This window comes from Dunckerocampus dactyliophorus, chromosome 6 (assembly GCF_027744805.1).
Source record: "Dunckerocampus dactyliophorus isolate RoL2022-P2 chromosome 6, RoL_Ddac_1.1, whole genome shotgun sequence".
Lineage (NCBI taxonomy): Eukaryota > Metazoa > Chordata > Actinopteri > Syngnathiformes > Syngnathidae > Dunckerocampus > Dunckerocampus dactyliophorus.
The window spans coordinates 25281711-25297426 of record NC_072824.1 but is presented as its reverse complement, the minus strand read 5'-3'; the positions used below and the strand labels follow the sequence as shown (position 1 = coordinate 25297426).

Below are 15716 nucleotides of genomic sequence, written 5' to 3'. Positions count from 1 at the left end.
TGTTTTTATCCACAATCCTTTCATCTTTTCACAGTCTTGTTTGTGTATTCGGTGTGGCTAGTGTTTTTCACTTTGTCATGTGTGCGTCTTTTGCTGGGGACGTCCTCACCACAGACGGTGGCATTAGTACGGTCCAAGGGTAAGCACTCCCAAGGGCACTCCACACAAGGCCACCTTTACTATATAAATTGAGAACACTGAACTAAAAAGGGAATACGTACAAAAAAATGGCCAATTTAAAACCGAATTTTTGCAGTTGATGGTTGTTTGCAGATTTTTTTCCCTGTTCATAGCGCTCCTCTTTGAAGAAAATCCACGATAGACAACAAAAAGGGGGGGGGGGTGCTGTCTGCGTAAGGGTTTGAACCACTGAATTTGCTAAGCCTTAAAAGAGCTTTCCATCAGAAAAAGTAAAAGTAAATGAATGGAAAGGGTTGAGGTAAGTAAACAGTAACAGTATTCAGCAAACCAACTAAAAGCCTATTTCCACTGAGATGATTTGGGCAAGGTGGTGACTGGTGATGTACTCATGGGATCTAGCTGCTGCATAGCACTCTTGCTCAGAACACTCATTCACCAATCACAATGGGTAAAAATCTCACTCCCTCCTTGAATAAGGTCTTGTTTGCACATTGTCAGAGTCCAGTAGATAGAGTCAGAGGCCAGTCATTCAGTCACAGCCACCCTCAGAAGCACAACACAGCAGTTAGAGAACAGGTTTAAAGTGTTTGGATGACATCATGTCCCTGTTGGATGAACACAGACTGCATACTTCACACACTTTAGCGTCTCTACTTCGGGCTCATGGATTGCACAATCTTTCAAAATCAGTGAATTAAATTTTAAAATTGCATTTTACTGTCCGATGTATAGCTGTTTTCACACTGCAATCTGATGTCTACATTATCCAAAAGTAGGAGCTGCGCGTGAGAAACACATAACAGTGTGTTCCAATTGAGGAAAAAAAAGACTTCATCCTGCCAGCTACCAACACAAAGTCAGTTTAGTCGGTACCGACTGTGTGTGCGAAATGAGCTGGCCACTGGCAAGCAAATTCTTGACAGTTGAGCTTTCTACCAATTGGCACTAATTTGAAAAACAAGGATTGTTTTCACAAAGATTGTACCAAAACGCCCAATCTCAGAGAAATGACAGCGCAGAGTGTTGACACAGACATCTTGTGGTGCGCTACAAGTGTGAAGACGGGCACCTGTGTATCCTCAAATGTGAACTCGTACAGGTTCCGGGAATGGGAAGTGTGTGATACAAGCAGAGCACAAAGCGGAGGAAGAGATGGAGAGGACAAGGTTGAAAATGCACATGAAAGAGTGACAATTGAGGAGGGAAAGGATGAGTTGAGGGGAAAAGCCTAAGAGGACTGAAACGAGTTAAGCAAAGAGTGAGGGCACAGGGTGGGGGTTGTGGCTTCCCCTCTTGACTGCTATTGATTTTCTGTAAGCCTCAGAGTGCATCAGCTATTTCTATCCATTTCCTTCACCTCTCCTCCCTTTTTCATTCCTCTCTGCCCCCTCTGCTCTTCCCTCAGACATACCACTTCGACACACCCTTCCTCCTCACTCCCCCATCACTTCATCACCCTCCCTCCCTGACACCAGCCCCCGTCCCTATCTGCCATCCTGTCTCTCTCTCTCTCTCTCTCTCATGCATCCCTGCTGCTTTATCTCACAGCATCCACATTTTCATGCTTTTACCTATCACATCATCTGTGTCCATGATCTTCACGGACCCTCTCTCCTGCAGCCTTCCGCCATTAAAATGCCCCTCTCTCTAATGTCAGTGACAGGCTGCGGATAATTGGTAGCCAGAAAGGGTCAGATACACTCAATAGCCACCATACCAAGCTGTGGAACTCCCTTCCACCTGCGCTACGGTCTATCACAGAGCTACCGGTTTTTATAACTCATTATTCTGACTGGCATTTGACACGTGATCATTATGGGTATTTTAGATGTGATTCTGTACATGTGCATCTGTTTTTGTTTGAGATGTTCTTATTATATTTAATTCGATCTTCCCTGTTTGTATTTGTTTTAAGTTGTTTTTATTCTTGTGAAGCACCGTGAGCACCATTGGGGTGTTGTAAGGTGCTATACAAACTTTGATTTGATGCTCTCTGCTCTATATGCTCCATTTATTAATATTGATTCCTACTTTGTGGAAATTCAGTTATCACGGTCGGGTCTGGAATGAATTAACCACGATAAACAGTAATAGATAAATCTTTACCCGGCTATGGCAGGACACCCCCCATCTGCATATGCATAAATTTTGTCATTAATGCATTCACTGAAATAAAAGGAAATATACCCAAAATACTAACAAAATGCTATCTTTGCAAATTTTTCTGTCCACCACTTTCACTGGATAGCATTAGATTATACCTAATGAAGCGTCCCATAGACAGCTCACCAACTTAGTTGTTATAAAACGACAAATTAAGACTGAAAATGATCTGCACTATTTGCATATGACATTTCATGGAAAGGAAAGGCAATTTCAGGCAAACATACGAGAAGTGCATAGAGACAGTGATGTTAACAGGTTTTCAAAGTTGTGAGTCCCCGAGACCCACAGTGGGTCCCTGGAAAATGTGGGTCCCCAATGAAAAAAACCCAAATATTATTGAATGTATTTCTTTCTATTTCTTAAAATCTTTTTCTTAAATTATAGTTTTAAAATTATTTTAATGGTGGTATGGTATGATACGGTTATACGTAATTAACGGACATATTAATTTACAGTCATGGAAAAAATTATTAGACCACCCTTGTTTCTTCTGTTTATTGATCCATTTGAATGCCTGGTACAACTAAAAGTACATTTTTGGACCAATACAATGATGGTAACAAATATACAGTAGCTCATAAGAGTTTAAGAGCTGATATCTGGCAAACTTCCATGGTTTTCTTGATAACCAAAATCACTAAAGTTCTTACATGAATGGCAAGAGCATTGTACTGCCAAAAAAACTGACTCTTATGAGCTATTTTTGTTATCATTGTTATATTTGTCCAAACAAAGGCACCTTTAGTTGCATCGTGCATTAAAATGAACAAGAAACTGAAGAAACAAGGGTGTTGTAATCATTTTCTCCATCACTGCATTGTTTGCTATGTCTATATGAAGGATGGTTATTGACCATTTATGGTCAGAAATAAAAAAATATAAATATACAAATCACATTAAGTGACATCGCAGAAGCTCCATCAAAAATATGTGAGTGAATGAAGTGGCGTGTTTCCGGTACAGATTGAGTACATTATAGCAATCCAATTGATTTATTTATTATATATAGTGTGTAAAACTACGACAGGAACAACATCAAAGTGAAAGCACAAAAATAATACAGACCCACCATCCGCCAGTACGAGCCTGGACTTTGTTTGGTGTGTGTGGTAACAGCACTCAATAACGCCATCAAACCTTCCCTTAATGCATTTCAACACAGTATTTGAGACCAAATATGAGGTACAACATAAACGGGGACAACCACAGGATAATAGTCTATCGGTGCAGTGTGGGAGAAAGTTCGCACACACACGATGGTGCATTCAAAGGACGCGTCATCGCTCACAACATACAAAATAAACATGCAAAAGCTGGTGGATTTTTTATGACTTGAGGCATGCTGCTACAAATACTTTTACTAAGCTTACTAAGCTTTTGAAGAAATGTCATCTAACTGAAAAGCCGACGTGATCTATAGCTACCTGTCTGACAACACAGAGTCCCAGTGTCAACTAAATTCTCTTAGTTGATTAGAGTTGGACTGGTGTGTCCCTTTCATAACTTATTACATGTCATCCATCATTGTTCTCTCACTTCACCTTCTGTCAGGTTGTTGACTAAAGTGCAGACCCAAGACAGTTTCTACAGTTATGTAATTCAAAAGTATGTTTCTATCAGTGCAGTCAACCATGGACATACGTAACACACATACAGGCACACGCACGCAAGAATGGTCAAGGCCAAGAAAACACCTTTCTACCTAATTCTAGTGCAGTGCGATATGGACAAAAATATATCCCGATAACGATATACTGTATATATATCACAATATAGTATTTTTTCTTCAAATTATACACATACATACATACATATATATATATATATATACATACACACACACACACACACACACACACACACACACACACGTACATAATCAGAGCGAGCAAGAGAAAGAAAGACAGAGAGCGAGACAAATATAAACACACACAAATATATACTGTATATACAGTATTTAAATAGTGTTCTCGTTTATCGCGGGGGATAGGTTCACAAAATAGTCCGCAATAAGTGAAATCTGCGAAGTAGCCAACCTCATTTGTTTAAAGTTATGTTTTAAGGCTGTAAAACCCCTCACAATCCATTTTGTACACTTTTCTCAGAAAGGCATTAACATTTTCTCACATTTTAAACACTCTCAAAGTTCAAATTTCATTTGAATTTTAATGCTCAATCTGCTAGGTTGGACACAATAAATTATTAAGTTACTCATGTATTTACTCTTCTGACAGTGCTTCGTCCTGGTGCCGTTCGGCTGTGGCATTTTTGTATCCTTGTTAAAACATATTGCTCCTGCCGTTGTCGTCCTCCTCGTCCTACTCCTTGAACTGAAGATTCACTTAGCCAGTTAGATGCTGCTTCTTCTGTTGTTTATTGGCGGTTAGCAAGCAGCTCACGCTGTTAGCTAGTTTGCTAGCGACGGCACGAAGGAGATAGATTGACAATGGTCAATCTGTTTCCTCAAAACAGTGAATTTGCGAAAGGTGAACCTGAATGTAGCGAGGGAACACTGTATACTGTGTATTAATACACTGTATATCCTTTTATCTATAAAATCACATTTTATATATAAATGCACAAGACAATTTATTTTCTTTTATTGCCAGAGTCCTTCTTTTTGTTACTATGTTTTGTTTCGTGACTACACAAAAGTATATACTGGGGCCATGTCTACACTTTACAGATGGCATCTGTAATTTCTGTGTCTGCGGGACTGCTTGTCATAGACGGTGCCTTTGGACACTGACTCTTTCAGGCTCGTTTGGTGTGTGTGGTTTCCCCCCCATCACTCCATGGTTTTGAGGTAACATTAGTACTGTAATATCTGTGACTCGTGCGTGTGCATCTTTAAGGGGCGGTGCTGTTGAGTGACATTAACTTGTGTTAGTTCAGTTTCTATGCAGTTGGATCGTCAGTCATCAATTGAAGAGCATCGACATGAGTCTCTCCTTAACCACAAGCTGGGGTATTACAGTACTTTGTCGCATTTTAACACTGTCTCTGATTTGATTAGATGTGCTCGCTAGTAATAACTTGCTGGCAGCAAAACTGGTTGGTGTCTGACTTTTTAAATCCACACAATGGCGTTCCTCTTCCCACTTTTTGGCACCAATTCCCCTTTGGGTTTTCTTGGTTAAGCTTCCAGCTACCGCTAAAGCAGTCACATTGCTGCCATTACATTAGCCGAGCTAACCACAGCCCAGATGTTAAAATTACAATATAAACAAGGATTATATTGTACAATATCACAATATCACACAGCAATACCCAACTCTACAAACTCTTCTTCCAATCAAAGTGACTCGTAGCACTTTTAATGATGGCTTTACTCCATGTCCTAGTGACAAATGTGTGTTTGTTGCAAACACACAAACACTCAATCACACATACGTCCTGTTGCAATGAGTATAACCATAGCCAAGCAAGATCAAAATTATTGCAACATTGTCCAACAACATGTACTGCAACAAGTGCGAGAAATGTCAGTGACATGACAAAAAAATGGATATTAAACTGAGAGCTAGCCAGGTGAGCTGACAAATAGCCTAAGACAATACTACCCCTAAAATTCCCAGATTTTTGGTCCAATCCGCCCCTCCCCTCCCCCTGTTTCCACAAAAAAAAAATCTTGTTCACCCTAAATCAGTAATAATTTATAAAAGACAATATTACATTTTATCTATTTATTTATTTTTCACAAAAAACATACAGCGTTATGTCAGTGAAAGATAGCAGCTCCCTGTGTGTTGCTATAGCATTACTAGCCTCGACTGTACAGTCAACTTTCTTAAAATCCGACCTCAAAACTTGCTGTGACTACATGATCAAAACTTGCGACTGGAATTACAGACAAGCAGTGTGCATCATGCAGACGCGGATTGGAGAACGCCTTCTCCGACAGCTCGCTGGGACGAACCAGCGGCCTGTGGAACAGCTAGCCAGCTTTAAAGAGAGATTAAGTCTGTGCCACAGCAGACTAAAGCACAGTTTTAGCGCTAGCCTGACGACCAGACTAAAGGCTAGACCGTGATTCTGATTCCATGTGTTCTATCAATACTTTTTCAATATAATTATATAATTCTTAGTGATGTGATGTACCTCAACATTGCCTGTATATTTCATTATATTCAACACATCATTAACAAGTGAATTTCCCCGCTGTGGGATAAATAAAATTCAAATTCAAATACAAATATATCTGTAAACTTTTCAGATTTGGAATTTTGTTTACTTTCAGATACATTGTGAATATAAATGAATGTATCCGTTAATTAAAACCGTATCATACCATACCACCAGTAAAGGAGTTAATCCTGCAATTTAAGAAAAAAACTAATATTCCCCCACCCCATTGATGACCCACTCAATTCACCACCTGCGGGTCCAGGGGACTCACAACTTTGAAAACCTATCAACATCACTGCACATTATGTCAACTTCCGCAAGATTCCGCGCTTAACAGTAGCTTTCGTTTTTATTGGCCGATTTCACAATCATAGAGCCATTCACCTCCTCGACCATGACTGTTGCTGACCAACGAAATGCTTTGTTGTTTATTGGAAGCGATAGCGGGAACCCTGGCTACATGGTCAACCCAAGCAAAAGAGATTTTCTTTTCCAAACCAGAGGGGGTTGCCTGGACGACAAGACAAAGGAAAGTACAAAACAGAGTACATGTTTCCAATTCAGTTGCAGACAGAAGGATGGAGTGGATAGGCACAGAGTGGTGGGACAAAGATAGAGAAAGTGGCACAAGGTTATGTCCCTCTGCTGCTTCAGGCAGTCCATTAGAATGATCTTTCCATTAGACAAATGTACAGGAGGCCAACAAAAATAGAGCAGAGGGGTTGTTTGATCCAAAAGGGACCAAGAGATGAATGTGGTAAAGAAAAACATGGTGGTCCAGAATTGGTATGACCAGCTGAGAAAAATTATGTTCTTAAACATTTGGACCAATGCCGCAGCCACTGGAAGCATTTGTTCTACGTTCTATTCTATTTCACTTTGCATCTTGTATTCCCAGCAAAGAGACATGAACACTTGTTAATCATCCAACATGGGAGGTAAAGTTATGTGAACTCAAATGATAGAAAATAAACCAGAAATAAACCAAAACTTTCACACTATATGAAAAGAGAACTGGACCCAAAAGGGTTTTAAATAACTCAGGAGAAGGGAGGGAATGAGGGAATGCAATTAAAGTAAATGACATTAGCGTTCATGCAACCACACAGGTGACTTGCGCTTGAAGATTGGACTAAGTGTTTCTGCTTTTGGCTCCCCCTTCCACACAAGCTTGGCTCATTGTGGGGAGTGGAGAAAGGCTGCAAAAAAAAAAAAAAGACGGCCAGCTACCACAATGCAGAGTAGAATAGACAACTACAAATTACCCCAAAATGTCCTTTGACAAAAAGAAACTGCAGAATCTTTTTCAGAATTTGTGCTGTAAAAATACATTTTAATGCTTTTGAATAATACATTTAAAATGGGAAACACAGGCACTCTCCCTCAATTGATGCAGCAGTTGTTGAGCTATGATCCAATAAACTTGTCAACTTATACTTTGCATGGTAAGCTGGAAAACTGAAGAGAGTATCATCTCTAGACTATACAAAGTAGGGATGTCCTGATCCAATATTCAGGTGCACATCTGCTTGGATAATAGATTGGATAATATCGGCTTTCGCCACGAGATCAGGCCGATCTGGTTGCCGTATCACGTTCGTAACTCTGAGCCACACTCAAACATGGTAGCTGCAGCAATGCGCCTCAAAGCTGGTTGCTACTCGACTCCCGCCACCCGCAAAAAGACGCAACACCACCGTGCAGACATGTCCGTGGTCTATCATGGTGAAGTTAGTTTCACTTTGGACGCTGGATATTCGGCTCCGTAGCAACAGCGGTTGTTCCCCCTCCCTGTGCCTGGACTGCTGCGTCATGGTGAAGGGAGATCGCACGGGAAGTGCCGCTCTAACCGCTGGTTGGTTATACCAGGGACCACACAAACACTACTAAACATGTCGAAACAGCGGCAAAAAACCTTGGAAACTCCTCTGTTACGGAGCGTGAATGGAAGCTAGCGGGGTTCACTTAGTTTGGCTAGTGCAGCTGTGTGTGTGCGTGACTCAGGCGGGATGAATATATTTTCACCATGTTGTGTTTTACCACTTTGATGTAAGGACCATTTTACAATGCCCAGTGACGACGCGCAGGTTCTGCATGAAGACAGACAATAGGCACGTTTATTCAGCTCTTATCAACCGTCAAGTCCCATTCTCAACACACACACACACACACACACCACATTCCGGCCTTCAAAATAATAGCGCTCTTTGTCACATTTGTCTAAGTGTGTAAACAAAATAAGGGTGTCATAAAAATATCTTACATTAATAACGCAATTGGAATTACACCTGTGACTCCATCTTCCTTAATCACAAGCACAGGCATTACAGTTGTTGAAGATTTTGTAGCAATATGTGCTGAGGCTGACATCCCATTAGAAAAGTAAGCCAAGCTACATCCATTTCTCAATTACTGGACAAAACGGGCCAATTATGTGTTGCATCAATAAATGTAAGGATTTTTGCATTTAATTAATGGACATTTTATTCACAAACCCAAAAAGCACACTTTAGGCTGGTAAAATAAGGAAAAGGTTAAAAACTGAATCCTAAAAAAATCAGAACAGAAAAAAACACATTTGGGAAAAAATAAAATGGATTTCATAGGGCCCTAAGAGAGTTTGTTAAAAAAAAAAAAAGAAGTCATATTCTAAATCACACCACAAATTGATCAATTACCATGTCAGATGATTAGTCCTACCCTAAGAGTATTTTGCACGGCCATTTTTTTTCCAATCTTATCTTTTATCGGATGGACTTTTATTGGATCTTTTATTGAATTAGGGACCCTTACTCACAGAGGTTTGTTACAAAAGCCAAACAATATTGTTGGTCATGCTGTATAATAAAAAAGTAAACTCAGCAAAACTTTGGTTGCATTATTTTTAATGCTTTGAAGAGCTATTTTCAATTCCATATTACATAGTCATTTTTGAAACAAAAGATTATTATTTAAAAAAAACAAAAATCACACACACACAGCCAACGATCGGTACCGGATCGGATCGGAAAGACTATCCAAAAAAAATCGTATTGGAAACCAAAAAATGTGGATCAGGACATGCCTAATACAAAGTCAGACATATTCCTGTATACATAATCATACATGTATTGCCAGTCTATGGCCAGTGAATGGAGACCATTTCTGTGTGAAAATGCTTAGCCATCAAGACAGGTAATTCCATTCTCCATGCTACTGCACATCAAAAACGCTCGATTGGTAAGACTGTCCACTCAGGCGCAACTGCATGTAACAGAGTGTAGTATGCCATGGAGCAGAAAGTCCGCCATGATGGAGAGCTGGGCGGGCTAGGCACACATTACAATGTATTGCTGGGTTTCATGTGACGTCACATCCAGTTGTTGTCGGCTCTGCCTCAAAGAGATGTGGGGGTCACACAAGCGTATTCGTAACTCATAAGTAACTCGCAAGTCATGTATAATCACAGCAAAAGAACCGCAAAGATGTGCCGCTCTCACATGTGGAAATCGTTCAAATATGTATTTCGGAAAACGCTATTACTATGATAGTAGATGACAGCGGCAAAAAAAGTTCAGGAAACGCAGAGAAACCACCTTTATTGGCGTTTGTTAACCAGCCGTCGCTCTCGTCCAGTGGAGCTGAATACACACTCCACACAAGAAGTACAATCGATACTAAAATCAAAATTAAAAACTCAAAAATGTGAAATGCAGCCACCTAGAAGAACCTCCTGCGATGCTCCACAGAGGGCTTGGAAGTACGGCTTGCTAACTAGCGAAAGAAATAGTGCATAAAATCCGGCAGAAAAATTGGTTGTGGAGCTCAAACAGTGCAGCGAAAGGATGATGGACATATACAAGCTTGTATTCATGCACAGATTGGGTGTAAACACAAATTGACATGTTACAAGCATTATTTTCATTATGTCAGATGCCGTCTGAACACTCAAAACCTAGGTAAGAAATATACAAGGCAAGTACCAATACAAGTTTAAAATAAAAAAAAACAGCTATTTTAACTTCATCCCATAATTCATTTCGTCCCAGCAACACATTTCATTGGTTATTGCTGCCTCTGTCCACCAGAGGGAGCCAGAGGAGCACAGAACCCAGTGGGAGGCTGACATCAATGCAGCTCCCCGGCAGAAATAATGTAGTGTTGATTCGTAACTGGCTTGGTTATGACGCACTGGGCGGCTAATGTGGTATCTGTTGGAGCGTGCGACAATCAAGCCAAAGGGTCGTCTTTGATTGCAGCGTCGCTATGAATCTTAGAATAATAATATGGGTTTTCAATCCAAATTGTTTGCTAAACAACTGTCACTCATCTTCAGCTCTGTGTATTGTTCATATACAGGTACTGTACCTAGCCGATAGTGGTCAGTGGCTATCACTGCCAGTAAAACATATACTCCTCAAAACACAATTAGTGAATGCTATTATTGTTGTGAATGTCACTTTCTTCCTGTGCGTTCATGCTGTGTGTTCATGCTGTGCTTGTTTGCACCTGGTTGCCGGTGTCACCCGTTGCTTTGAATTGCTAGCATAACGTGGATTGCTGTCACTCATCTTTCTAGCCTATTTTGCAGTTGATCTGTCAGTTTCCGTTTCTGTCAGTGTTTTATGCTGCCGATTCCGATACTGATCATCCATGAGTGAGATTGGCCGATAACAATCTCACAGATAAACTGAACATTTTTCAGTTAATTTATGGTGAGAGCTGTTGGTCAGGGCAGCTGTGAGACAATTTCAAGGGCCCAAGGCAAATAGGTAATTATTACAAAATAAAACTTTTGGGTGGATATTTTTGAGGGGGTTTTTTTAAAACAATTTTTGTACTATATAGCACAAACCGGAATTTAATTTAATGCATGTTTTGAAACAACACGAATACATGGGAAATAAATAGTTCAATCATTTATTTTTCAGTTCAAGATTAAAAAAAATTAACAGAAAAAAATAATACAAATAAATATCTTTATTAAATAGAAATCTGTCCTGCTTAGCTTAGAACAGAATAAATTCAGTGTCCAGGTGGCAGGGGTCTCTAACTTTCATCACTATTGTAGCTGTCAACTATTTGTTTTATTTATGACTGGCAACATTTCAACTGTACACTATTTTATTTACCAAGCACATCTCCACAAAAACAGTGTGACCATCGTATTTATGCGATTTATTGCTCATTTTTGCAAGATGCAAGAAAAGTTGAACACCAATAGGTCTGGCAAGGGAGTGATCAAACTCTCTGGCATCGATTGGCATAGTCTGTGTCAAGCTGTCAAACTGAAACCATTTAGGTTTTGCAGACTAGTGTTGATTCTAGCCGCAATATGGGGACCGAGTGTGTCCCTTGTCGGCTCAATGTGGGTGCTGGAAACCCTACGTGATACAGCACCCATGCACATTCATGTCATGTTTATGTTGCCAGAACATGAATTGTCACGTCACGTCGCATTTATCTGCATATGCCAATCATGTGTTTTTCAGACTGAAATCGGCCGATACTAATCAGTGGTTGATGGATCGGAGAATCCCTACATAGAATAATTGTCAGGACTATGTCAGGACTAAATAAACAGCGAGCACTGCTCACTGGACTTGTATTTTGTTATTGATGTTATTATTGTGAATATACCACTTTCTTGGCTTTGCTGCGAGTTCATGGCTGCATGTGCTTTGAATCTGGTTCCCGGAACGTGTTCTGGTCGTGACGTCACGACCAGGATGGCGTCAGTTCAGATAACTCACTGGGGAGGCATGTCAAAGCCACCAATTCATTTCACTCATATTTCTTAGTTTATTCATCTATGACAGCAGTATGACAAAAATGTTTTATGAAGCGAGTACATTCATTATTTACTGGGTTTTTTTTTTGTTCAAACTTGTTTTGTGTCACAGGGACTTTAAGCTATATTGTGCGGGGTCACACTTAAAGTATTGTCGTTGCGTTTGTTCCATAGAATTGTCAGTCATAAAGTCACTTTGTCTCAGTGGGTGGAAGCAGGGCCTCCAGCATACACAAAGCGTGAAAGAGTGTAACATAGTAGAAACTGAATTAGTAAATTGCAATGTATTATGTATATTTTACATTTGTTCATTGTACTTTTCTTAAATGTAATGTTAAAATGTCATTGGATTCTCATAGATCCATTCTCGTGTAACGTCAAGCCATATTTTTTCATTGTACTTTTCTTAAAATGAATGTTAAAATATCGTTTTGTCTCGTTCTCATGGACCCAATCTTGTGTATCGTCTAGTGAGTTGGGTTTCTTGTGGCACTCGTACAAACTATAAAAACATGTTTTGTGTTAACATTTTTCGCTTTCTAGAACGGATTAATTGGATTTACATGATTTCTTACGTAATGTATTCGGTTAGCATCCGTTTCAGTTAGTCAGACCTTCTGAACCAATTAATGACGTTAACCAAGGTTCCACTGTACTGTACCTAAACCTGGTCTTGGGTTAGCTGCAGCATGAACATGTTTCTCATGAAACATTTTACTTATACACATTTATTGAGACACTAAACCATTTACCTTCAGCTGGGATGCGGTGAGCGCCAGGAACCGAGTGAAGTCTCTGGATGCCCGGAGAGGCGTTACTTCCCGGGGCTCGCTGCTGGTTCTCTGCGTGGCTGCTGTGAGCCCCAAGTGGAAAGCAACCGCCACCGTACGGCTGCTGGTTAGTTCCTATGACTCCAGTGCCAGTAATTCCATTCCCACCATTATACTGCTGGTAATATCCAGATCGAGAACGTGATCGAGTCCTGGGGGGCTCCATTACCATTTGGTGGCCGTGGAGGGAGTGGAAAAGAAAAGAGGAGGAGGCGGCTGGAGACTGCGGTGGAGGACTGTTGATGGATGCGGGCTGTAGGCTCCGAGTGCCGCTGTGGCTGTAACTATAGCCCCCGACTCCTCTGCCCCCCTCCACGCCCCCGTACTCTGTTCGCTCCGGTGACTCCGCCGCCCCCGCCTCATCGAATAAATCAGCCCCTTTAGGGACCGGCTCCGGGGTGGAGGGCAGCCGGGGGTAAACTCTGGGCTCTTGAGTCGTTGGCTGTCCAGTGGCTGCGATTGGCATTTCCTTTCTGGGGATTTCCTTGGTTTCCTCTTTTTTTTTTGCGTTTGACTGCTTTGCACTCACAGAGAACGCTTGTAGGCGTTAGGCACTGATTAAAATAAAAAAAAAAAAATACAGTTCAGTTGAGCTGTAGCACACTGTTTAAAGATTACTTTCCCCGGGTTTATACCTAAAGCAGGGGTGTCTAAACTTTTCCCACAGAGCGATGCATACCGACAAATCAAAGGATGCCGAGATGTCACTTTGATATTTATATATAATATTGCTGGCTAAAAAAGGGTTATATATCTTGAAAGATAAACCTTTGTGTTATGATTAGTTATTAGTCTCAACTGCTTTTTCTGTTTACATTGTGCTTTTCCACCCTGCCCTCCCTTTTTTCTTTAGTTATTTTTTCTACAATGTGCTGTGGGCCAATAAAAAACGAACCGCGTGCCACAAATGGTCCCCGGCCCGCACTTTGGACACCACTGACCTATCGCATTCGGGTTGGTGTATAGCATAACGTTGCTACTGGAGGTTGGGGTTGACTTAAACAAAACACCTCCTCAGACGTAAAATGACAAGACAAGCAACTTTAAACGCAAAAAATACATACTATTAGCTATATCTCGCTATTTCTCACACGGCTAATGTTTGATGTATGCTAACGTAAGTGCGCGGAACCTACTGTGTATTAAAGGTTCTCCCTACCACACAAGAAACAACACGCAACACACGCAGTGGCCCGTTTCAATCCCAGTTAATATCCGAATTGAGTTTAGTACAACTTTGACCACTTTCGCACGAATTTAAACTTGTTTCAACCAGCCTACGTAATTCCGCTCGCTAGCTTGAAAAGCTATAACAACCCCTCCTTCTCCGACCAACACGCGCGCGCGCGCGCGCGCACACACACACACACACACACACACACACACACACACACACACACACACACACACACACACACACACACACACACACACACACACACACACACACACACACACACACACAGAGGAGAAAATCCAGTTGCTTGCCACCCACGCCTAGAATACCTTGAAAATGCGTGGTTGTGAGTGAAAAACATGAAATTTGTGGGAATAAAAACTTAGTCAGCCTTGACTTTGCCAGCCGGTCATGTTTCTCCGCGGAAACAAAAACAGAAAAGCGCTCGGATAGTGGAAATGTTTTGAAAAAAGTGACCAATCTACAATTACAAATACATGACCTATGCTAAAATAAGCACTAGTTAAAGGTCTAACACGTTTTCTCAAATGTTTGAGTTTTCAACTTACCGGTAATGTGAGCTCACGTTGCTCCCAATCTGTCGATATTAGAGCATGTGTGTGTGAGCTCTCAGTGTCAGCGTGAAATGTGACAGAACGTTCGACGCTCAAGTTGGATTGTACCAGACTAGAGCAATCGATCCCCACTCCGCCAAGCACACACACGGCATTTCTCGTTAAATACTTCCGCATTGTGAAAGAACACAAATGATAAGACGTCATTGTGCCGAGTAATGGCTGCCATATTATCTCCAGGTCGAAAGAATGAATGTAAGATTCCACTTGAACTGGTGTTTAGATCTGTGTTGGATTAATAGCGTCTGTCAAATCAGAAGCTGGATGGCAAAGAGGCAGGCTAAAATTGGGGCTTTAAATTATTTATTTACAAATACCAAGCTACCTACCCACTGCAGCTGTTTCAGCCAGTGCTGAAAGTTCGCCGTGTTTGCAGAAGTCGCTTGGTATTGTCTATGGGTAGAAACAATTGCAATGTGGTTGGCCAAATGAAATCACATGAAAAGTGAAAAGAAAAATGTGTGTCCAAAGTCTGGCCCAGGGGCCATTTGTGGCCCTCAAGTGGCTTTCTATTGGCACACATCACATCTTGAGCATTAAGTAAACATCTTAAATTCACATTAAAACAATTATGAATTATTTGCCTTGTCACAAGGGGAGGACAGATCAATCTAAATATCAATACCCAGGGTAATATTGGCATGAGATTGATACTAGCGTAATGAGACTGATATTTTGCAGTTCTCTTACATGAGTATGTGTATTTATTTATTTATTCATTTATTTATTTATATATTTTCACAAATTTCTGTGTCTTTGTTGCATTGTAGTTGTTATATTGTTTACAAACTCAGAGAATAAATTACTGGACAAAGGAAGGCTTTGAGGGCAAAAAGCCAAAGGATTTGAATGAGAGCCAACAGAAGTTT

General features: G+C 40.7%; 1 protein-coding gene across 2 annotated transcripts in view; it reads right to left on the bottom strand.

The window, feature by feature from the left end:
• rnf38 (ring finger protein 38) overlaps positions 1 to 14932 on the bottom strand; it is a 31640-nt gene extending 16708 nt beyond the window's left edge. Inside the window, exons 1-2 of one of the 2 annotated variants that reach the window (XM_054778067.1) lie at positions 14782 to 14932; positions 12958 to 13589 (exon numbers count right to left, since the gene is read on the bottom strand). In XM_054778067.1, the coding sequence (XP_054634042.1) occupies positions 12958 to 13501 (544 nt within the window). In that variant the 5' untranslated portion in view covers positions 13502 to 13589; positions 14782 to 14932. Of the gene's footprint in view, positions 1 to 12957; positions 14746 to 14781 lie in introns of those variants that run through there. The other variant, XM_054778068.1, reaches the window with a different exon arrangement.
• Between the last annotated feature and the right edge of the window lie 784 nt (positions 14933 to 15716).